Here is a 23115-nt window from a genome sequence, read left to right as displayed (position 1 = left end):
TTTTCTTGTTTTTAAAAAGTTAGTATACAAATATCCCTTCGGCTATTTTTCAAATATATCAGATTAGCTCTGTTTAAAGTTTTGCACACATCAATGGCGGCGATTCGAACATTTTCTTCTCTCATTCGAGCCCCTAAAGCTCAATCATTTCGTTTCTTCTCTACCCTTCTACACAATCCACCAACACCAGATCTTATAAACGAGATCTCCCGTGTTCTAAGCGATCACCGGAACCCTAAAGACGACCTCGAACACACTCTCGTCGCTTACTCTCCGCGAGTTTCGTCTAATCTAGTCGAGCAAGTATTGAAACGCTGCAAAAATCTCGGCTTTCCTGCTCACAGATTCTTTCTATGGGCAAGAAGGATCCCAGATTTCGAACATAGCTTGGAAAGTTATCACATTTTAGTTGAGATTTTGGGTAGTAGCAAGCAGTTCGCTCTGCTTTGGGATTTTTTAATCGAAGCTAGAGAGTATAGTTACTTTGAGGTTAGTCCCAAAGTGTTTTGGATTGTGTTTAGAGCTTACAGTAGAGCTAATTTACCCAGTGAAGCTAGTAGAGCGTTTAGTAGAATGATCGAGTTTGGGATTAAGCCTTGTGTTGATGATCTTGATCAGCTTCTGCATTCGCTTTGCGATAGAAAACATGTGAATCACGCTCAGGAGTTTCTCGATAAAGCCAAAGTGTTGGGGATTGTACCGACGGCGAAGACGTATAGCATTTTGGTCAGAGGTTGGGCGAGAATCAGAGATGCATCGGCTGCACGTAAGGTGTTCGATGAAATGCTTGAGAACAATTGTGTTGTTGATTTGCTTGCTTACAATGCTCTTCTAGACGCTTTGTGCAAATCCGGTGATGTTGATGGAGCGTATAAGATGCTTCAAGAAATGGGTAGCCTTGGACTTAAACCGGATGCTTATAGCTACGCGATATTCATCCACGCGTACTGTGATGCGGGAGATGTTCACAATGCTTATAAGGTTCTTGATCGGATGAAAAGGTACGAGCTTGTACCCAATGTGTACACGTATAACCATATCATCAAAACACTTTGCAAGAACGAGAAAGTTGATGATGCTTATTTACTCTTAGATGAGATGATTCAAAACGGGGCTAATCCGGATACTTGGACTTACAATTCCATGATGGCTTACCACTGCGATCACTGCGAGGTGAATAGAGCAACAAAGCTGTTATCGAGAATGGATAGAACAAAGTGTTTACCGGACAGACACACTTACAATATGGTTCTCAAGCTGCTGATAAGAATAGGGAGATTTGATCGTGCTACAGAGATATGGGAAGGAATGAGTGAGAGAAAGTTTTATCCGACGGTTGCTACATATACTGTGATGATTCATGGGTTAGTAAGGAAGAAAGGGAAGTTAGAGGAAGCTTGTAGGTACTTTGAGATGATGATCGATGAAGGGATTCCACCTTATTCGACTACGGTTGAGATGTTGAGGAATCGATTAGTTGGTTGGGGACAAATGGATGTTGTTGATGTTTTGGCAGGGAAGATGGAGAGAAGCAGTTCTTGTTCGGTTAGAGATATGGCTGTTGAGATGAGACGAAGGAGAAGGAGATTGGAACGTAGAAGTGAAGGAAGTGAAGATGATGACGATGACGATTTCGAGATTGCAAGAGTTATAAGAGAAGATACATTTAACATATGAGAACAAGATTTGAAGTTACATGAATTCAAGATTTTGCCTGTGGAAAAATCTGTGGAATTGGTATTGGAATTGGAATTCGAAATCTAAAATCAAACCCGTTTGGTTTAATAAACCTTCTAAACGAACCAGAAGGTTTAAAGTTTATATTTTTTTTCTCCTTCCTCTGTGATTCTTCTCTGATGAAACAGAGTTAATTTTGCCACCGACGACGGTTGTGAGTGTGGAGCTTTATATAGATAGATCTGAGACAGCTTCGATCTGAAGTTGCAATTTCAAAAACCTAATGAAATGATTGGATCTTCGGTAAAACCACTGTTCGTCTTCGTTTTAACTTTTTCGCTTCTCCTCGTCGTTATACTTCTATCTCCGTCGCCACATATTTTGCAGATTCCGTTTCCTTCCGGTTCATCAGTGTAAGTATTCATCTTTACAATTTCCACATATTACTGCTTCGAATCGTATCACATGGTTACTGTATTTGGGAAGAAGTCAGATGTTTAATCGAATAGAAACTTCCGAAGTTTAAAATTGAGTTGTGTCCTCTGCTTCAGGGGTTCTGATATATGGAGTGTCAAGAGGATAATGGAATGGAGACCTTGCAAATGGTGGTTGCAAGGACACCTCACTCGTATGCACTCTTCTCCTAAGTTTTATTAGTTAAAGATTTCACTTTTTTGTTTTGCTCTGTTGAAAGATTCTGTGATGGATTATAATCTGATGTGAGGTTATTATATTGCTTGGGATGAGGTGAAGTTGGTGTAAATCAGTAGTTAGTTCTAAAATGTTTAGCCACTTGAATCTGATTTTAATCAATTTCACTAAGAAAATCTTGGTTTGATCTGAAAAGAGAAAGACTTTGTAGTTGGGTGGAATGCTAGATTGCTTGTAGTGAGTTTTACTTCTCTGAACTTTGTGATCGGTCTTTTCATTGCAGACAACTGCTTTGGTTTTTTGTTCAAATCCTGCAGCTCTACCTGCTAAAACTAATGGATATATCCGCGTTGATTGCTATGGTGGCCTGAATCAGATGAGACGCGATGTAAGTTTTACAAAGGATCGACCATCTTATGAATCCGTGCACATGTTTATCCACAAAGACTTCAACTTGCATTATATCTGCCTTAGGAAATAAATCATCTGATGATGTGATGCTGCTTGCAGTTGTGCGACGGAGTTGGGATTGCCCGTTTGTTGAATGCTACACTTGTTCTGCCAAAGTTTGAAGTAGCTGCATACTGGAACGAGTCAAGGTACTCCCGGTTTTTCTTGAGATCAAGGCTTAGATTGTTCATTGTTGATTTGATCAAGGAAGATAAGTAATCAGTGATAATTATTTGTGCAGTGGATTTGCAGATGTATTTGATGTAGACTACTTTATTCAAAAGATGAGTGGTTGTATTGAAGTTGTAAAAGAATTGCCAAAAGATATTGCATCAAAAGAACCATTCAAAGTAGACTGTAGCAAAAGGAAGGGTCAATTTGATTACATTGAGAGTGTTCTTCCATCTTTGTTGGAACATCATTACATTTCTTTTACACCAGCAATGAGCCAGCGCAGGGACAGGTACCTTTTTTTTAGTCTATATTGTCTTTGTACTTGCTATTTCTAAACATTTCAAGTTTCTCAACTATTCTACTTTGATACAACTGCATTTTCAGGTATCCCGAATATGCAAGAGCAACTCTATGTCAAGCATGTTATTCGGCTATACGCCTCACTAGTTCCTTAGAGAAGAAGGCCATCGAGCTTTTAGATGCTATTCCCAAACCCTTCTTGTCGCTTCACCTCAGATTTGAACCGGACATGGTGGCATACAGCCAATGTGAATACCCAAACCTCTCTCCTTCATCTATCGCTGCCATTGAAGCTGCTCGTGTTGATAGGAAGCCATGGACTGGAGAGCTAGCTCAGATATGGAGAAAGCGAGGCAAATGCCCTCTGACTCCTAATGAAACAGTTTTGATGCTTCAGTCACTGAACATCCCAACAAGCACAAACATTTACTTAGCAGCTGGAGACGGTCTAATGGAGATGGAAGGATTCACATCCGTTTATACAAATGTGTTCACAAAATCTGTTTTACTTAACCAAGAGGATTTCACCAGAATGCATGGAAACACAAAAGCTGCACTGGATTATTATGTGTCCATCAACAGTGACGCATACGTGGCAACTTACTTTGGAAACATGGATAAAATAGTAGCAGCTATGCGAACATATAAACGTATGCATAATACTCTGTTCCTGAGTAGGAAAGCATTTGCAGAGCTCACTTCTAAGGGTCTTGAAGGTGTGGCGTTGAAGAAAGCTCTCTGGGAAGTTCATAAAAACGATTTCGCCATTGGCAGAGGTTTTGCTTTGCCGGACTGCTTCTGTGAATTTGAGCTGTAATGATGTTTCTTATCTTATATTCTTGAGCTGTCCCAACATTTGTAATGACAACAATTTGTTCATGTACTATTCACTTTGAGAGCCGATGAGACCCCCTGTCTCCAAATACAAGAAAGTAGTATACAATCTGAAATCAGTTTCTTGTCTTCTTTCAACAGCTAACCGTCTTTATGTTACCGAGATTCTACAGTTCTCAAGTCTTTGGTGTCATTCTTTACAACCATTGCATGCAAAATTGTTGAAGCCTCAGATGTCACTCTTTGAGGTAAGTGTTGCTCTAAAACTCGCGAGTACCTAACAGCTACTTCAAGACCTTTTTCATCCAGATGACAAAAGTCCATGTTCCACCATTGCTTTGAGTTCCCAACCACGCAAAAACCATGCAAAATAGCAGCAAATGAAACAGGATCAGGAGAGAAGCCTTTTTTCACCATCCTATCCTGAAACAAGCAAGCAGTCTTCACCATTCCATGCACACAGAGACAAACAAGGACAGAATTGTAAGCAGCAGCGTGGTCCGACCACCCATCTAATTTCATTCTATGGAAAAACTCAAAAAACAGAGAACTTTGTCCCTGATCATTTGGTTCAGCAAGAACATGTTCAGATCTTTTTTTCACAAATCCCTGAAGTAGACAATTGAAGGTAACTTCATTAGGTACACAGTTGTTCGTCAACATAAGCTCCCAGTAGTAAACTGCCCTTCCAAGGGTGCTACTCTCTTTTGCAAAACTTCTTATAAGTGTTGTGTAGGTGACAACGTTTGGCACCAGGCCACAAGATTGCATCTCTTTGAAAGTCTCCTCAGCCAGTTTGAAATCCCCTTGGCAACAAAAACCGTTGACAAGGGAGGTGTACGTTACCACATTTGGCTTACATTTACTCTTCTCCATGCCTCGGAAAATCTTTAAGGCAGTAGCCATATCCTGTTGCTTTACATATCCGTCGATGATTGTGGAATAAGTAAACGTATCAGGTACAAGATGTTCTTCAGTCATCCTATTCATACACATTAATGCCTCATTCAACATTCCGGATCTGCAAAACCCCTTTATCATAGCATTATGGTGCACGACATCAACCTTCACACCTTTTTCAATGGAGAGAGTGAAAACCTTCCTTGCCTCATCAAAATCACCACTCCTGATGAATCCATCTATCAACGTGGCATATACATAAGCATCCGGTAAAATATTCCGGTCTAGCATCTCAGAGAAGAGGAGTTTGGCAGGTAAAAATCTACCGGTCTTGCACAATCCACTCATCAACATATTGTAGATGGCAGCATCCGGTGAAACTCCTCTATCTATCAATTTAACCTTCATGTAAATAGCATCATCCATATGCCCTGAAACAACAAGACCATGGATAATGATTCCATATGTAACAATATCTGGTTTGCATCCTCTTTCAGCCATCTGTGGAAGCAACTTAGAAGCAATATCATACTCTTTGCTTTTGAAATAGGCTTGTATTAGAGGGGCATAGCTTAAATTGTTCAGAATCAACCCTTTCTTCCATGCTTCATCCAAAAGCCCAACAGCATCCTCCTTTTTCCCTTCTTTACACAAACGATTCACCAAAATGTTATATGTTGCTATATCAGGCTTGCAATCATTAGCTACTATCCATCGTATACTCTCAGCTGGATTAACCTTAGAACCGTGCCTATACTTAGCATCAATGATGTTATTAAGAAACCAAACACTAACCCTTAAACCCCTTTCTTTTACTTCCTTTAAAAGTCGATCAGTCGCCACAAAATCCCCTTTCTTGCAGAACCCATTTATCATCGTTCCAAAAGTTTCCAAAGTCGGCATAAATCCCTTCAATTTCAACTCCTTGAAAACTAGGTTCGCATTTTCGATATCACCCAGCTTACAGTATCCACCAATGATGGTGTTGTAAAATACAATATTCGGAATACAACCTTTACCCCATCGATCTTCAATCAGCTTTCTACCTTCTTCTACTTTCCCTTCACTGCACATACCTTTGACCAGTATACAAGTACTGTAATTATCAACACAACCACCTCTCTCACACATTTCGTCATACATCTTCCGTGCATCTCCAAGTCTCCGACTTTTCACAAACAAACTCAACAATGAGTTGCAAGCAATAACATCAGGCACAGATTCATACAACTCAACTACATAATTATAAATCTCCACTGCTTTACTCAAACATCCAGATTCAGCATACGCGTGAAGAACATGGCTCAATGCTTCATGTGTAAGCTTCACATTTTCTTTATTGAGATTACGCAACACATCTTCAATCTCAGCAAAGATCCTATGCCTCGCTAAGAGCTTCAGAAACGAAGAACAAGCAAACCCATTTGAAAAGAACTCGTCTTTCTTCTCACTCGATAGCCAATCAAACAGCTTAACGCCGATTTCAGCATCCTGGATTCGATCGAATACGAAAGGTGAAATATCGACGAAGCGTACTTCTTCTTCATCAGCGAAGCAATCGTCGAGAATTTGAGACCAGTTTTGTTGGGTTCTGAGGATGGATACAGTGTCGCTTACCAGTTTCTTGATGCGGGGAGTTATCGGAAAATGAGATCGAGGAGGATTGGTAAGAGGTTTGATGCGAGAGAGAAGGGTTTTAGACATTACAGAGAACTGTGAAAATGGTTTTTGATAATCGTCAACGGCGTTTTGATTCATAAGCAGAGACAATTTAAGGGTAGGGAAGAAGAGAGAGAACCAAACCAAACCAAACCATACCGAGATTGAACCACTCTCAGTTTACATGATTTTGCAATGTTATCTGGTTCTTTAGATTCATTTATGCTAAAGCAAGATTGTTGTATTTAATGTGTTTTATCTTTTATGTAACTAGGTTTTGAACCCACGCTAAGCGTGGGTTTATTTTACAAATTTTGATAAAAATTATATATGATTGATGACGGTAATAAAATATTATCTTATAAAAAAATTAAATTAGAATTAAGGAAAAAAAATAAATTTCAGATACACAATTTTTTAAAATATAAAAATCAGTTGTGTTATAAAATCAAATCTGATAAAAAAATCATGAATTTAACTCGACGTCGAGGCGAAGCGAATCAGAATGATGACCTCACATATTCTAAACAATTTCTTTGACCACCAGAAAAACAAAAGAATTTTATCATCATAAATTTAACTCGTTTTCATATTTAATTGATCGCTATCACCTATATTTTCGTGTTTTTTTATTCAATGTTTTCTTATCCTTCATATTCTTTCTTTTCATTTTCATTGTCAAATTTTGTGGTAATTGTCATCGTTACTTTTATCGTTTGGTTCTTCGTTATACTCTTTTTCTTCTTCTTCCTCATCAACTTCTTCACATTCTTCCAATGAAAAATACTTTTTTAGACTACCACACAACTTGTTAACCCATCAAACTCCAAGAACAAAATCATTTCTTTTCTAATAAAAATAAAAAATAAGATAAAAAATAAAAAATTAATGAAAGAATATCAACTCATCTATAAAATCATACACAAAATATATTTTACAGCTCATAAGAAATAAAAAACACAAACATTGATAAATAAGATAATTTATGTATTACATGAATATTTATAATATTTTAAACTTTAAAAGGTTTCAAAATATAAAATTTGAACCTTTTAAAAAGTTTCAATATTTATAATATTTTAAACTTTTAAAATTTAAAAATTATAATATTTAAAAACTTTTTAAAAGGTAAGAACTTTTAAAAGTTTCAATATTTATAATATTTAAACTTTTAAAATTTTTAAATATTATAATATATTTTTTGAAACTTTTTAAAGTTTTAATTTGATCAAATAAAAACCGGATAAAACCGAATAAAACTTTTAAACTTCATTTATAATATTTAAACTTTTAAAAAATTTAAATATTATAATATATTTTTTGAAACTTTTTGAAGTTTTAATTTGATCAAACAAAAAACCGGATCAAACCGAATAAAACTTTTAAACTTGGACGCTTGATAAATCAAACTTTCCTGCTCATTCGTTATTGGAAGCATATTAATCTTATTTATACTGGTTCTAAACCATTGTTTAAATTTTTTCTAGTCGATGTGGGATATTGTACATAGTTCTTTTATTTCCATAAATTTAAAATTTTTCTTTTTCTAAAAATTCTGGAAATTTAAAAAATGTTAATGAATGACATGTCAAATCCTGATAGGTTGTTTAAAATAATTTTTAATATATAAAATTCTGGAAATTTTAATAAATGTTAATTAGTGAGATGTCTAATCATTATTGGTGGTTTTAAAGCTTAAGTGGACGACTTAAGGAACTTATAGCTTCTACTTTTTATTAGTATAGATGATTACTTGTTTATACTCCATACATATTGTAACACCCGCAAACCAATTTGAGCGTTTTGGGTGAGGGTGTCGATCGACACCAAGGGGGTGTCGGTCGACACCACTGATTTTTCTGGTTCGACCAGATTGAGTTTTTAATCGATTTGGTTCGGGTTGGTTTTAGGAAACCATTGAACTGGTTTATTTAAGTGGGTTTCGACGCAAGAAGGGTTTTGGGAAGTTTATTTTATCGCCGCTTTGTTGTTTTTGAGAGAAAAGAGAGAAAAGCATTGTTCTTGAGCTTTTGAGAGAGATTGGTGAGATTCCTTGCTGTTCATGAGAGATCCAAGGCTGGGAAGGAGTTAGAAGCTTGCTAGGAGGGTTGGATTCATTGCTGTTGGTCTGAATCTTCCTGCAAAGAGGTGAGTGCATGACCATGACTAATCTAAGCCCTTGATTTCCTTGTTCTTGCTTGTTTGTTGTTGTTTTGTGTGTTTTCTTGTTGGGGATTGGATTATACAGGTTCCTAATGATGTTTCCGGCATGGGTTTTGAGTATTGGATGGTTTGGAGGAGATTGGGAAGCGATTCGACTCTCGGTCTCGTGCGGATCGCAGTTGCAGGTGGAGTGTCGATCGACACCACTTGGTATCGGTCGACACCAGCAAAAATGGGCATCGATCGACACTGTGGGGTAGTGTTGGTCGACACCAATGCCAGTGTCGGTCGACACCTCCCTTCCAGTGAGACGATGTTCGTTTTTCTGGTTTGTGTGTTTTGTTTGTTGATTCTTTGGAACATTGGAGTCACTGTTGCTTGTGTGTATAGCCCAGTTGATGGGAGGATTGCCTCACTGAGTGTTTATCAAATACTCATGCATCTCAATATGTGTTTGTGGTGCAGATAAAGGCAAAGTGTGATCGTGGAATCAAAGCAATGAAAAGGAAGATGTTCTAGGGACTCGATTGTATGTTGTCTGGCGTTGCTAGGTTGCTAGAGTTGGGTCTTTAGAAACATTGCTAGGTTGCCGGTTTCATGTTTCATGATGTTTGGATTTATGGATTGTTGTTATGGATTGATATTAGTTATTCTTTTATTGAGTTTTATTGGATATTGGTATTTGCTATTCCGCTGTTATTTGTGTTGGTTAGACGGCTAATGGGTATGAGACCACTAGTTGTAATTTAATTATTATTATTATTATATTATTATTATTTATTAATTAAAAAAAAAACGGTCATGTCCTTTCACGTACACATGCCAATCTTGATATGAGTTTTACTAAGCAAGACCGTTCATAGGACAACAAATCTTGATTTTGGGGTAAACTCATTTCTCCACGAGTAAAAATTAGCTTCTGATTTCTACTGTTTAAAATTGTCTAAACCACAAAACGAGTCTTTAGATTTTTGTTTTTTTTGTTTTTTCCCCATTGAAATAACAAGACTTTAATGATGATAAAACAAGGGTTTTGCAAAGTTCACTCTTCCAAAAGACTTAATCCTTGGATGTTATAACGAGCAAACCCAATGCACCTATGAGAATATACTGCAAAAAGAGAATGTCGTGGTGAGAAAACAGAGAGAAAAGAAAAAAAGAGAGGTACAAATTTGGATTGGATTATCGAATGACTGTGTGTACCTTAATGATAGGCTTTTCTGTCATGATAATAGTAACCCATCCAACATAAGGCAAGAACCTATATCAGACAAAAAGGTAAACCAATTATGAGTCACGAAAGAGCTTTCATTTAGAAATAAAACAGGCATTGAGAGTTGTAGTGATTGAAGTATATTACCCGACAGCACGACCCATTATATGATGTCTATTTAGCCAAAGCTGTCCTTCAGCATAGAGAAGTCTGTCATCTCCATAGTTATTGTCACCTGGAAAACATAAATTGTAATGTAAATTGAGTGTCGAAATAAATAACACTATGAAAACAAATTACATTCGATTTTAAATCTAAATAAAACCAGTACCTTTTGTCAGAACATCAACTTCTCCTGTATTTTCCCTCTCGTGAACCTATAGTGTGATGAACCCCAAGAATCAGCAGGCGTTTACAATATAAGTACTGCGAGATGATAATGAGAAAGTCTAGAAATGCGTTACCTTAATGACACGATGGACAATGGGAATATCACGACCCTGAGGAGAAGCATGAAGCAAAAAAAAAAAACCGATAAGGAGAAAGACCCACGAATTTTATCAATGGGAGCGCAAATGAGACAAAAAAAAATAGGGGCACTTACATCAACATTGAAAACAACAATTTCGCCTGCTCTAATCGGGTCCTTACTCATGTGCAAGAACAATATATCCCCCTGTAAGATATCACATTCATTACAATTTTGACACTCAAATAGATTGTAAGTGACTTATTCATCCACATAGAGACAGAGAACAAGGCAGCTGCAGGATGAAAGGTTATCTCGAAAAACTAAGTCAAATTACCCTCTTAAAACCAGGTTCCATGCTTCCAGAAAGAACAACCACCACCGGAGATTCACTTCCAGTGACACACATCAAAGCTTTCCATATGATCAAAGCAGATGTAACAATCATCCCTACCAGTTTCCAACACAGAGAACAATTTATCATTTACTTATACCACAATTTTGTCATATAACTCATATAGAAAACAACTAATTCAACCATCAGGCGACTACTCTTGTTAGCTCAGAACCAACAAAAAGTTAAAAAATTCACAAACTTTAAACAATAACAGTTAAACCACATTTCCCCTCAACACAGTACATACTTCATAATTCGCATGTAACACCCTATTAAGAATCATACCTAAATTTCAAAGTAAACGATCTAATGAAACACCATCAACTTCACCAACTCTAATAAACCAAAAAGGTCTCCAATTTTCTATAAAGATTTCAATTTTATCCAGATATGTTCATACATTAACGAACCCTAAAAGCAATTCACATAAACCCCAATCGAGTTCAATGAGACGAAACACAGAAGAAGAAGAAGAGAAGGAAGAAACGAACCTAGACTGATCGCTTGAGTGAAAAGTTGACGGATCTGAATTGATTTGATAGAATCTACAGTTTCCCCGATCCAACCCATCTTGAAATCTGTGATTTTTACCAATTCACGCCGAAGTGTAATTCAGATCGAGGTGACAAACGTTGTTGTCTGAAAACGTTGCAGTGGAGAGAAGAAGGGACTCTTTCCCTCAGGGTCAAGCTTTAAGGCACGATTACTTCAAAGAGCGTTTTCTCAAGATCGGTATAACGAAATTAAGAAACCGGTTTACAAATTTAGAACCGGTTTAAAATCCCTTTGAGTGGCTACGTTTTAATGACGTGGTTTAAACCTTTGGTTGGTTACATTTAACGACGTGGCTGGCTACGTTTCGATGACGTGGTGATATTTTACCCCTAGGATTAGTTCTTATTTACCAGAGTGCCATTTACTCAAGGAAATAAATTAAAAAAGCTAAGCCGAATGAATTTTAGTGGCTCACCGGAGAAGTATACCGTTTCTGAGTTATCCGGCGAGAAGTTTTGAGATGGCGATCCCTATTCCGGCGAGTTTCGGGCGATTCACCGTTCCGTCGCGTGCTTATGTTAGAATGAGAGTTTCTGCTTCTGCTAACCAGCGCACTTTTCGTCGCGATTCAGTGGATTGGGTTAAGGAAACTTCCAGTTTTTTCGAAGAAGACAAGAGGCCGATCATGTTATTCGACGGTACTCACGTTTCTCCAAAATCTTTGAATTCAGTTGAAATCGACTTCAATTTATAATGTTTTAGTTTGTTTTGATTTTTTTATTCCCAAAATTTTCACTTAGGTTGTAGTTTTATATACACATCTCACAACGGATATAATTATATAAGTTTAATAACATCTTTCACTTTTCTGGAATTCTGGGTCTGTGTAATGTATCAAAGTAGTAAATTTGGTGTTTATTTGAATCTTATAACTCTCTTGTGTTCTTCTATGATAGGTGTTTGCAATCTTTGTAATGGAGGTGTGAAATTTGTTAAAAGACCATGATCGAAACAGGTTAGTGTTTGATTTTGATTCATCAATTTCTAATTCAAAGTGTCAGTCTTTTCACTGGCGGGTGTTATCAAGAACTTAAATGAAAGGAGAAAACTTATGGTTTTATTTTACAGGAGCATAAGGTTTGAAGCGTTACAGAGCGAAACGGGGAAGAAACTGTTAATGCCATCAGGAAGAGCTCCTGATGATATATCGAGTGTCGTACTTGTGGAGAAAGATAGGTACATCTTTTTGGCTCGATATGAACCGGGAAACGAAAAAGAAAAGAACTTTATAGGCCATCAAGTGAGTGATATGTGTTTACTCTTCTCTTCAGGTCGTATATAAAGTCTGAAGCTGTGTTGAAGATCATGAACTACATTGACTTACCATTTCCACAGCTTGCATTCTTCATTCAATTTGCGCCTCTGTAAGTTCTCGATTAAAGTTTAAAATAGCGCAGAAGTGTAGACGCCTCTCGAGTGAAATGATCTTAATAAACAATGTTCTTTTGACATGTTGCTGGTTTGTGAGGGACTTTTTGTATGAAAATGTTGCAAACAACCGGTATGCAATGTTTGGTCGATCTGATTCATGTGAGATCTAAGAATACATTATCGAATTGTGTTCCTACTTTGCCATAATAGTAAAAAAATGTTTCCTACAGTTTAATATATGCTTTTATACAGATGTATAGTTTACAACAGCCATTGAACAACAGATACATATGTAGTACTTTTCGAACCATGTACTCTTTAAATGTATAACCTTTCTGATGTTGATATTTTTGTTATATATGGAAAAGCCTTGGGATCGTGTGAATTAGCCTTTTTTCTTTTGAGAATATGTCACTGGTCTGCTGGCTACAAGCTGCTAATTGAAATCTCTGATTGGCGTGCTCTGTATGGTATGTTCTCTGAGAAGCTTACTATATGCCGCAATGAATCTGCAGAAATTTCAAGGAAAATTTTAATCATTTACTATGTTTAAGTGTTGATGGAGAATGCAACTACTTTGTCATCCACCTGCAGGGATTACATTTTGTATGGTTCATTGAATCTTTTGTGAACTTACCCTGCAAGAAGGATGGCTAGAGATGTAAACCTCAAGATGTGTTGGTAACACTTGTGTTTTGATTTCTTGTGTTTCATGTCATAACCAGCGGGAATGTATTTGGGGTTCACGTATCCGTATTGCGGACGGAGAAGAAGGACGAACCCGAGGAAGAAACCAGCTAGGAATCCTCCAAAATGAGCAGAATTGTCCACACGCGGTAAGAACCCGACGCTTAGATTCAGTACAATGATCAGGATTAATGTCATAAGTGCAGTACACTACAGCACAAAAGATTAAGATCAGCTTTCAGTACTGCACCATTAAGATCAGCTTTCAATAATGAAAACATCTTTATACCTTATTTTCGTAGATTGTCCAGTTTGTGATAAGCTCTGAGAGCATTGCACCGAGTAATCCGAACAAAGCGCCAGATGCTCCGACTGATACACGTTCTCCTTGGGAATCTGTTAAACAAGACATCAGGCTTCCTCCAAGCCCGCAGATCATATACAAAGCTCCGATTCTCACTGTAATTTTCACCAAACCCTTAAATCAGATCAAAGCAATCTTGATGACGGAAAATAGATAGGGGTTTAAAGGGTCTTACAGAATCCGAATTCTTGTTCAAGGCGCATTCCGATACACATTAAGCTGATCATGTTAGCCAACAAGTGAAGGAAACCACCGTGAAGCCATATGCAAGAGATGAGACGCCATTTCTCACCTTCCTCCACAAGTCTCCTTTCAAGAGCTCCGAGTTTTCTCAGCCTGAATTCAAGAAGAAAGATTTCAGAAACATGAACAGAAACGAAAACACATTGTGGAATCAACAAGTCCTTCCTTACGTGGGAATAGAAGGACCGAGAAGCATATTCTCTTTAATAGGTTGAAACGAAAGCCTTCCAAGGACATCAAACAAGATACACTCATCTGATCTTGCGGGACAATCGTTCATATACATAGTGGTAGCGAATGCGATGAAGTTGGCTGCTAAAATGAGAGGCACGAGCCACGCAACCCATGGCACGGGAATAGGCGGGCGAAACTGTGGTCGCGCTGGTGGTGGTGGTGGTCCGCGTTCGATATCTGGTGGAATCGGCGGTCTCTTCCCCATTTCTGGAAAAGAGTATCACGCGCGTTTCCTCGATGGCTTTTTGGTTGAGGTTTGAGGATTTGATTGAACCCCTAAATTGGTGGGAAAATGTGAAGCTGAGAGAGAGATCCGGACAATCTTGTGGCCAAAGTACGAATATTTTACTTTTTAGTCTCTCTCTGTTTTTTTTTCTTAATTACATTAGGCAGTTATGTTCGGTAAATTTGTTTCGTGTTTGGTCCAAATTAAACGGATTCCAATCATAACCAGATTGGAAATTTAAATAAATAAATAAAACGACCTGATTAAAATTGAATTATTCTTTTTAAAAAACTACCACATACAATATACATCAAAATATACATTGACCTGGAAATGTAATTTCTTATGTGTTTGTTGTGTATATTCTGCAATAATTAAGATTCATGTCTTGACATTAATCTATTTTTGGCTAACTTGTTTTTAGTAACCGATTTATAATCAATAGAGCATTTTTGAGAGCGAGTTTAGTATCGTTAATTAATCTGCATTTGGACACGTAGTAGGCGTCAACGTTTTAAACTCACAGCCAGTGTTTTTAGTATTACTAAATTAGTTAATTTGCAAAACTCGTTTCATCTTCTATTAATATCACGGAAACATTCAGCAGGGCTCCTCCACACACAAAGCAGCTTCCTTCTCGGATCAAATACTGAATTGTTTTAAACGAGCTTCTCCCATCTCTCTCAATCTCTGAGAATTTTGCAGGTAGATTCTTTTTCTTTTATCTTCCTCTCCTTTGCAAACCTTGTGTCTTACGTTTATCTTGGGGATCACATATCACATACAGGTTTCTGGTATTCTTGTTTTGAGTCAAGTAGGAAACTCATATATGCTTTGATTGCACTCTACCGTTGTCGTTCATAATGTGGAATTTTGATTACCCTCTCAAACTGGTAATCTGATATGATTTTTGTTTTAATCGAGATCAGTTTACCTGAGATTCAGGATTTCAACTGTTCTGATTACGGTTAATGACTTTTACTTGTAGATGCCTCTCTGCACACATAAATTTGCTTAAGATAAATATTTAGGGGTGTTTGGTGTTTCATACTTTGCTAATCTAATGTATGAGTATGAGTAATATGTTATATTGTTATATGATGTTACAGGTGGAAAAAAAATGGAAGAGTTTTTGTTACATGGAAGGTTGCACGCGACAATCTATGAAGTTGATCGTCTCAATACTGAAGGAGGTAGATCAGGTTTCTTAGGATCGGTATGTCTTTTTTGTCTCTCATTTATAAGTTAAGATACTACTAAAACGTTCCTTCATCTCTTCAGTGTTCTGTTTTTAATATTCTTTCCAGATTCTAGCAAATGTAGAAGAAACAATTGGTGTTGGCAAAGGAGAAACTCAGCTTTACGCTACAATCGATCTAGAGAAAGCAAGAGTTGGAAGAACTAGGAAGATATCAAAGGAACCAAAAAACCCAAAGTGGTATGAATCTTTTCATATTTACTGTGGTCACATGGCTAAACATGTTATATTCACAGTTAAAGACGCTAATCCGATTGGCGCTACATTGATCGGAAGAGGTTATGTTCCTGTGGAAGATATTTTGCATGGTGAAGAAGTTGACAGATGGGTTGAGATCTTAGATAATGAGAAAAACCCCATTGCTGGAGGATCAAAGATCCATGTGAAACTCCAATATTTTGGTGTTGAAAAGGATAAAAACTGGAACCGAGGTATCAAAAGTGCTAAGTTTCCAGGAGTTCCTTACACATTCTTCTCTCAGAGAAGAGGCTGCAAAGTTTCTCTGTATCAAGATGCTCATATCCCTGGAAACTTTGTCCCGAAGATCCCTCTAGCGGGAGGGAAGAACTACGAGGCAAGTCGATGCTGGGAGGATATTTTCGACGCCATAACTAATGCGAAACACTTGATTTACATTACTGGTTGGTCTGTTTACACTGAGATTTCTTTGGTGAGGGACTCGAGGAGACCTAAACAAGGAGGAGATGTGACTGTTGGTGAGCTACTCAAGAAGAAAGCTAGTGAAGGTGTTAAGGTTATTTTGCTTGTTTGGGATGACAGAACATCAGTTGATGTGCTGAAAAAAGATGGACTTATGGCCACTCATGATGAAGAAACTGAGAATTTTTTCAGAGGAACTGACGTGAACTGTATTTTGTGTCCACGTAACCCTGATGATGGTGGAAGCATTGTCCAAAACTTGCAAATCTCAACTATGTTCACTCATCACCAAAAGATTGTTGTTGTAGACAGTGAAATGCCAAGTGGAGGATCAAGAACTAGAAGAATTGTGAGTTTTGTTGGTGGTCTTGATCTTTGTGATGGAAGATACGACACTCCGTTTCACTCCTTGTTTAGAACGTTGGACACTGCACATCACGATGACTTCCATCAACCGAACTTCACTGGCGCTGCGATAACCAAAGGTGGTCCTAGAGAGCCGTGGCATGACATTCACTGTCGCCTTGAAGGACCTATTGCTTGGGATGTCTTGTATAATTTTGAGCAGAGATGGAATAGACAAGGCGGTAAAGATATCTTGGTCAAAATGAGAGAACTTGGCGATGTTATCATTCCGCCTTCTCCTGTTCTGTTCGCAGAGGATCACGATGTGTGGAATGTTCAGTTGTTTAGATCCATTGATGGTGGAGCAGCTGCTGGATTTCCTGACTCCCCTGAAGCTGCAGCTGAAGCAGGTCTTGTGAGTGGAAAAGATAATATCATTGACAGGAGTATCCAAGATGCTTACATTCACGCGATAAGACGAGCTAAAGACTTCATCTATATCGAAAACCAGTACTTCCTTGGAAGCTCTTTTGCTTGGAGCGCCGATGGAATCAAACCTGAAGAAATCAATGCTCTGCATTTGATTCCAAAGGAGCTATCTTTGAAGATTGTTAGCAAGATCAAAGCGGGAGAGAAGTTTAAGGTTTATGTTGTTGTTCCAATGTGGCCTGAAGGGATTCCTGAGAGTGGATCAGTTCAAGCTATATTAGATTGGCAGAAAAGAACAATGGAGATGATGTACAAAGATGTAATCAAGGCACTTAGAGAAAAGGGACTCGAGGGTGAGGATCCTCGAGATTATCTAACATTCTTCTGCCTTGGAAACCGAGAAGTTAAGAAAGATGGAGAGTATGTGCCTTCAGAGAAACCTGAACCAGACACTGACTATATGAGAGCACAGGAAGCACGCCGCTTCATGATCTATGTTCACACTAAAATGATGATAGGTAAGAGTATTAACACGTTCAGAATTTATGGTTTCTAATATCGACCAAATTGTTCAACATCTAATCTTTTGCAGTTGACGATGAGTACATTATAATCGGATCAGCAAATATCAACCAGAGGTCAATGGATGGTGCAAGAGACTCAGAGATAGCAATGGGAGGCTATCAGCCATATCATCTCTCAACAAGACAGCCAGCTCGAGGTCAAATCCATGGATTCCGCATGTCGTTGTGGTATGAACATTTAGGAATGCTCGATGAAACCTTCCTCGAACCATCGAGCCAAGAATGTATCCAGAAAGTTAACCGTGTTGCTGATAAGTATTGGGATCTTTACGCAAGTGAGTCACTTGAACATGATCTTCCTGGTCATCTACTTCGCTACCCGATCGGTATTGCTAGTGAAGGGAACATCACTGAGCTTCCTGGATGTGAATTCTTTCCGGACACAAAAGCACGTATCCTTGGTGTTAAATCTGATTACATGCCTCCTATTCTTACAACCTAAGCTCAGTGGCAGTATCTATAGGTAATAAATAACACTTTCTTCTCGTTTCATTTGCTGAATAAGAGCTATAAAACCATAGTAGTTGCTTTGTTGGTACTTGTTTTGATACTTGTTTTGTTGCTAATTACTGTTGAACTTATGAATTTTATCTATTATCACTTTTGGTATTATTGAATATAAGTTATATTATTAAACTGGAACGTGATCATCATTATAAGAAAAAAGAGTAAAAAATCAACAACAACATTGTTTGTTGAGAATTTGAGATCAACATCATCATGTATGAGAGAAACTTGGTAAGAACCAATGAGCTCTATAGAATTGAATTGGAGAACTATCAAATAATGTGTCCAGAGGCGGCCGCTCTGTCTTCTGTGTCTCGGGATGGAAGATAAAGATATCATCACTAGTATTCTTTCCATGAGTAGTCTTGAAATAGATGGAATCACTAATGAATCCATCAGTGTTATTGGCGAGCACAGTGATGCCTTGATCGAAAAGCATTAATTCGTCGCCCAAGGAATGAATCCGTTCTGGTTCCTTGATGAACCCTGACCCTGATGAATAAACCTTGAAAAGACGAAAGGACCAGGATCTATCCCTAGCTCTCCACCATTTTTCAACCTTGAGAACATCTCCAGTTACGGTGACTACAAGTTGTGTGTCCCAAATGCTCCATGAATTACTTAGTAGACGAAGTTGTCTACCTATATGAAAGAGTTCCACACAAAAACAAGATTGAAATGTTTGTTCTACAACCTCTCCAGCAAAATTGAAGATTTTAAAACTACCATAAAAGTAGCTTAAGAAGTAAACCTTGTGTTCCTTGTAAACCATGTGGAAACAATCTGGAGTTTGTGGGATTTGGTTCCACGAGGTATCTCCTTTCTTGAAATAAACTACACACCAATCTCTAAGCCCCCAAACAACTACATAATCTTTGGTTTTCTCGTCAACATAAAACACAGGGGAACGTAAACTAATACCTCTGTACCTCATTCTTTTCTCACTTGCAATGCTTAATTCATAATATTTCCACAATAACTCTACAGGAGGTAGATCAATCCTCTCGTGTGTAAAGAGGTTCAAAATGTAGATATTATAAAGAGGATCTCGTCGAGGATCACGCATTAATAGCCAACTTCCATGGGTTTTATTTTGGTCTGTTTGATTATGAGTGTTGAGCTGCTAAACTGGAGAAAAAAACGCCTGGGTTCTCTCTTTTTCCTTCATAACTTGTTCAATGTATTATCTAAATGGAATCATCTCATCTTTGGTAATTTTAACATAAATATAGATTAAAAACAAATCATTTTGAAACTAATATTTTTATTCAAACGAAACTTTAACAACATCACTTAAAATACACATCAATTAGCTTTAAAACACTATAAAGCTAGCCCTATAAAATGAAGTAATAAAGCTTTGGCTGAATGAGTTGGAATACATCTCGTCCTCCTCATGTCACGTTGGATATGAGATCGGTATCTCTGCATTGCTCGTAGCTACTCTTGTTTACTTTAAGCACGTTGTAATTGGTTGGATCAAAACCAAAATAATCTGTCAATTTTAGATAATAAATTATATTAAAATTAAAATTATATTAAAAATTAAAATTATATTTTTATTAAAAACTTAAAAAGTTTTAAAATATTATTTTTTAGTTTGAAAAAGGTGAAAATGTTGTTATTGACAGAGCCATTCGTCGGAGTAGAATTGCTCATGGATGGCCCAGTCTGAAAAGTTAATATTGGGTTCCAAGTGTATTGTCTCCCACTTACTGTTTAAAGAGTAATATTTGATTCTATTTCTACCCAAACTATCATCACTACTACCGTTACAAAGAGCTTTACTAAAACAATTTTGGTCGAAAAGGTTTCTATATTTTTTCTTTGTATTAAGATTCTAGGAACGGAATGGAAAGTTGAAGAGAGATTGGGAATCGTTTTGTTCTTATTAATCGCATATGAGCCTATATATACACCTAACATGATAAGTTGTAAACATACCACATTGTTACCTTAATAATATAAGGATTTATTATGAGTTTATTCTAAATTCATGGCTTTTTAGTACAAAAATCAAGAAACATAAGCAATGCAAAGGGTGTTTAGGAACCAAACTATAGGTGAACAAAATTTGCATCTATATATAAATACATATATATCATGACAGTTTGATTAATTTTTGAATTATCTTGATAAAAATGTTATTGACAATTGGTCGTGGAATCAAATACATATGCCAACAATTTGTTATTATTTATTTCCTCTTCACTAGATCTTACATTGCCGATGACAAACAATTACATTACTCTTTTTCCCAAAGAAAAGAATGATTAGTCTGCTACTTGGTGGGGAATATTGGCAATCAGCACATTAATCGTTGCTCTTGGAGGTATATATTTAAGGGAGTGCTCGGAAAGACATGGAGGAAGATAGTGAGAAGTGATGTTGTCAATGATGTTGTGAGTCATGTTGAGAGTGATGTTGTCAATGATGTTGTGAGTCATGTTGAGAGTGATGTTGTGACCAGGATGAGCACGACCACCGGAGATGGAGATGGAAGTCTGGTTTAGTTCGTCGGTTTAGGTCTAGGGATTATATGAATATTATGAATGTAATGTTTAACTATTTTCGATTTAATAATTGTGTTTACTTAAATTATCTCTGCATCATTAAATGATTAATTAAAGTAAACATAGGACTTAAGAGAAATCTTATTGTGATACTTCAATCGAACCCGTATGTCTTCCAACTTTTTTCAACTTTCTTTAAACCCAATCTCAAGGCGGTAGTGACACTATCTCACCGTCTTTATACCGCGATAATTAGTGATTGAAAAAAACAGTCCTGATATTGTAGGATAATTTTTAAAAATATATATATATTTCTACTATTTGGTAATTGAAATTTTTAATATTTAATAGTTGACATCCCAAGGTCATAATGTTTTACTGGATTGTCATTGAAAGTTCTTATTAAGCGCATACGAGCCTATATATACACCTAACATCATAAGTTGTAAACATACACATCGTTACCATAATAATATAAGAATTTATTCTGAACTTACTCTAAATGCGTGGCTTTTTAGTCATACAAAAATCAAGAAACATAAGCAATGCAAAGGGTGTTTAGGAACCAAACTATAGGTGAACAAAATTTGCTTTATATAGAAATACATATATATGACAGTTTGACTAATTTTTGAATTATCTTGATAAAGTTGTTATTGTCGAATTGGTCGTAGAATCAAATACATATGCCAACAATTTGTTATTATTTCTTTCCTCTCCACTAGATCTTACATTGCCCATGACATTACAATTTCGTAATAATCTAACGGTCGTAGAATCAAATACATATGCCAACAATTTTGTGATGTAATTGTGTTTACATTCTTGGTTATTTTTATAAATATACTTCCGGAATATTACTAAGATAGACTAATAGTAATAAGAAAAAATAAATATTTTTTTATATAAATTAAATTGAACAAACAAGTAAACAAGTTACATATTATGATTTTTGTTAAAACATTAGAATATTATAACAAAATATAACCGCCAAGGCAAATATAATATTGGCTTTCACTTTCAAAACAGTCATGGCTTTATTCCTAATCCTAGATATGCATGTTTGTGATCAGGAGTTCGCCCGGTCTCATTCTGATACAATCGGTTCTACAACTAGTTTACAATAGTTAGAGACTGTCAAATCTTGTATTCTTTATACTCTCATCTGTGGTTGATCACTAAATGCAAAAAAAAAAAAAAAAAATGAAAAACTTATTTAGTGGGTTCGGTTCGACTTGGCCCGTTTGCCGTTTGGCAAGATTAGTCCTATCTTGTATATAAATCAGATTGGACCTGAATATGAAATTTTCTACAACCTCAAAAGCTCAAATACATCTTAACAAAACTGGATTACGGAAGTCCACAAATTATTCGGGCTTACCAGAACAGAAACAATCGTGGATAAGTATGAAAAAGGAAGAAATTTAGTTAACGTGTGTGGTTGACGTTATTTAGGACATCAAAGTCAAGCAACCATGTGACAATCTCTTTCTTCTTTACGTTCTGTCATAACTTTTAGACCTTAACTTCTTGTGATGTCTCTCTCTTAAGTAGTTAGTATCCTAAACACAACTAGCCGTACCATGATAGCTGCTTGAATCTTATCTCTTGTAAATTAGTATATGATTTGTGATACATAAACCCCGGAACTGCAAAACAAAAACATTAATATGGAAATTACAAACTTATATTAACCGGAGAATCTTGAACCAAAACAAGATAAATCCTCTAAACTTGTAAAAATCGGTGTTTATATATACAAGTTAAACCGTTTACAATAAGTTAATCATGATTGAAATTACAGTGGGGTAACCCTCTAATCTTAGTATAAATCCTTCAACCATTCCATCATTATAATTAGTTGGGTTTGAAGTTACAATTATTCTCTACAGTTAGTCAGTTACAATGTAACTATTTTAATTCAGTCTAATGAGTTCCAAGTTCCAACATTAGAATTTAGGTCCACAAAGTTTCTTATAATCATTCATGTTAATATTATAAACAGATACAGAAGAATAATTTATTTATTTTTGGCAAAGAAAGAGAAAGAGAAGTTGGTCTAGTCTTCTATATCACAATCGGAAAGATACAAGAAGTTTCCAAAGAGTTTACATGTTGGCTTATATAATTGGCTAGTCCTCGGCTCTTTATCAACAATCTCATGCAAAACATGTTTGTACCGTATTTTGATTAGGTTTTTAACGTACAAAACGCGGCAAGAATTAGGTTTTGAAACGGGACACTTGGCAAGA

The 23115-nt window shown here is 36.6% G+C and overlaps 6 protein-coding genes and 1 pseudogene across 9 annotated transcripts; 4 read left to right on the top strand and 3 right to left on the bottom strand.

Annotated features, from left to right (window-relative positions):
• Positions 55-1758, top strand: LOC104742765 (pentatricopeptide repeat-containing protein At1g52640, mitochondrial-like). Its single transcript, XM_010463805.2, has one exon. It carries the CDS (start codon positions 94-96, stop codon positions 1675-1677), a length of 1584 nt encoding a protein of 527 aa, XP_010462107.1. The 5' UTR covers positions 55-93; the 3' UTR covers positions 1678-1758.
• LOC104742766 (uncharacterized protein At1g04910-like) lies at positions 1855-4205 on the top strand. 2 transcript variants are annotated; one of them, XM_010463807.1, is made up of 6 exons: positions 1855-2090; positions 2229-2305; positions 2646-2716; positions 2839-2927; positions 3020-3241; positions 3337-4205. In XM_010463807.1, the coding sequence occupies exons 1-6, from the start codon at positions 1966-1968 to the stop codon at positions 4067-4069; spliced, it is 1317 nt and encodes a 438-aa protein (XP_010462109.1). In that variant the 5' UTR covers positions 1855-1965; the 3' UTR covers positions 4070-4205. The 2 variants fall into 2 exon arrangements, with proteins under 2 accessions (XP_010462109.1, XP_019091929.1); XM_019236384.1 differs by lacking the exon at positions 1855-2090 and having other exon boundaries at positions 2612-2716.
• Positions 4220-6718, bottom strand: LOC104742764 (pentatricopeptide repeat-containing protein At1g52620). Of its 2 annotated transcripts, XM_019236383.1 has the most exons (2): positions 5152-6718; positions 4220-5001 (listed from the first exon to the last, which is right to left on the bottom strand). In XM_019236383.1, the coding sequence occupies exons 1-2, from the start codon at positions 6688-6690 to the stop codon at positions 4243-4245; spliced, it is 2298 nt and encodes a 765-aa protein (XP_019091928.1). In that variant the 5' UTR covers positions 6691-6718; the 3' UTR covers positions 4220-4242. The 2 variants fall into 2 exon arrangements, with proteins under 2 accessions (XP_019091928.1, XP_010462106.1); XM_010463804.2 differs by having other exon boundaries at positions 4220-6718.
• On the bottom strand, positions 9711-11605 carry LOC104742763 (signal peptidase complex catalytic subunit SEC11C). The gene is made up of 8 exons (XM_010463803.2): positions 11379-11605; positions 10828-10940; positions 10626-10697; positions 10486-10521; positions 10353-10398; positions 10169-10256; positions 10012-10069; positions 9711-9918 (listed from the first exon to the last, which is right to left on the bottom strand). The coding sequence occupies exons 1-8, from the start codon at positions 11455-11457 to the stop codon at positions 9868-9870; spliced, it is 543 nt and encodes a 180-aa protein (XP_010462105.1). The 5' UTR covers positions 11458-11605; the 3' UTR covers positions 9711-9867.
• LOC104742759 lies at positions 11850-13156 on the top strand (annotated as a pseudogene).
• LOC104742760 (RHOMBOID-like protein 5) lies at positions 13228-14567 on the bottom strand. The gene is made up of 5 exons (XM_010463799.2): positions 14278-14567; positions 14040-14200; positions 13790-13959; positions 13451-13710; positions 13228-13322 (listed from the first exon to the last, which is right to left on the bottom strand). The coding sequence occupies exons 1-5, from the start codon at positions 14544-14546 to the stop codon at positions 13250-13252; spliced, it is 933 nt and encodes a 310-aa protein (XP_010462101.1). The 5' UTR covers positions 14547-14567; the 3' UTR covers positions 13228-13249.
• LOC104742761 (phospholipase D alpha 2) lies at positions 14589-18479 on the top strand. Of its 2 annotated transcripts, none has more exons than XM_010463801.2 (5): positions 14589-14675; positions 15172-15272; positions 15677-15783; positions 15875-17777; positions 17852-18479. In XM_010463801.2, the coding sequence occupies exons 3-5, from the start codon at positions 15688-15690 to the stop codon at positions 18283-18285; spliced, it is 2433 nt and encodes an 810-aa protein (XP_010462103.1). In that variant the 5' UTR covers positions 14589-14675; positions 15172-15272; positions 15677-15687; the 3' UTR covers positions 18286-18479. The 2 variants fall into 2 exon arrangements, with proteins under 2 accessions (XP_010462103.1, XP_010462102.1); XM_010463800.2 differs by having other exon boundaries at positions 14590-14675; positions 15175-15272.

Source organism: Camelina sativa, chromosome 14 (genome assembly GCF_000633955.1).
Source record: "Camelina sativa cultivar DH55 chromosome 14, Cs, whole genome shotgun sequence".
Classification (NCBI taxonomy): domain Eukaryota; kingdom Viridiplantae; phylum Streptophyta; class Magnoliopsida; order Brassicales; family Brassicaceae; genus Camelina; species Camelina sativa.
The sequence above is the reverse complement of the archived record's forward strand: the minus strand, read 5'-3'. Positions and strand labels throughout refer to the sequence as shown.

What these genes read in the sequence shown, in the direction of transcription:
- LOC104742763 (XM_010463803.2), bottom strand. Translation starts at nt 11,457, where the DNA reads ATGGGTTGGATCGGGGAAACTGTAGATTCTATCAAATCAATTCAGATC. An exon ending in CACTCAAGCGATCAGTCTAG is followed by an intron (nt 10,941 to 11,378) that starts GTTCGTTTCTTC and finishes GGAAACTGGTAG; the next exon opens with GGATGATTGTTACATCTGCT. An exon ending in TGGAACCTGGTTTTAAGAGG is followed by an intron (nt 10,698 to 10,827) that starts GTAATTTGACTT and finishes GATATCTTACAG; the next exon opens with GGGGATATATTGTTCTTGCA.
- LOC104742764 (XM_010463804.2), bottom strand. Translation starts at nt 6,690, where the DNA reads ATGTCTAAAACCCTTCTCTCTCGCATCAAACCTCTTACCAATCCTCCT.
- LOC104742765 (XM_010463805.2), top strand. Translation starts at nt 94, where the DNA reads ATGGCGGCGATTCGAACATTTTCTTCTCTCATTCGAGCCCCTAAAGCT.
- LOC104742760 (XM_010463799.2), bottom strand. Translation starts at nt 14,546, where the DNA reads ATGGGGAAGAGACCGCCGATTCCACCAGATATCGAACGCGGACCACCA. An exon ending in CTCGGTCCTTCTATTCCCAC is followed by an intron (nt 14,201 to 14,277) that starts GTAAGGAAGGAC and finishes TCTTGAATTCAG; the next exon opens with GCTGAGAAAACTCGGAGCTC. An exon ending in GGACAATCTACGAAAATAAG is followed by an intron (nt 13,711 to 13,789) that starts GTATAAAGATGT and finishes TTTGTGCTGTAG; the next exon opens with TGTACTGCACTTATGACATT.
- LOC104742761 (XM_010463801.2), top strand. Translation starts at nt 15,688, where the DNA reads ATGGAAGAGTTTTTGTTACATGGAAGGTTGCACGCGACAATCTATGAA. An exon ending in GATCAGGTTTCTTAGGATCG is followed by an intron (nt 15,784 to 15,874) that starts GTATGTCTTTTT and finishes TATTCTTTCCAG; the next exon opens with ATTCTAGCAAATGTAGAAGA. An exon ending in TCACACTAAAATGATGATAG is followed by an intron (nt 17,778 to 17,851) that starts GTAAGAGTATTA and finishes AATCTTTTGCAG; the next exon opens with TTGACGATGAGTACATTATA.
- LOC104742766 (XM_010463807.1), top strand. Translation starts at nt 1,966, where the DNA reads ATGATTGGATCTTCGGTAAAACCACTGTTCGTCTTCGTTTTAACTTTT. An exon ending in GTTGCAAGGACACCTCACTC is followed by an intron (nt 2,306 to 2,645) that starts GTATGCACTCTT and finishes CAAATCCTGCAG; the next exon opens with CTCTACCTGCTAAAACTAAT. An exon ending in ATGAGCCAGCGCAGGGACAG is followed by an intron (nt 3,242 to 3,336) that starts GTACCTTTTTTT and finishes CTGCATTTTCAG; the next exon opens with GTATCCCGAATATGCAAGAG.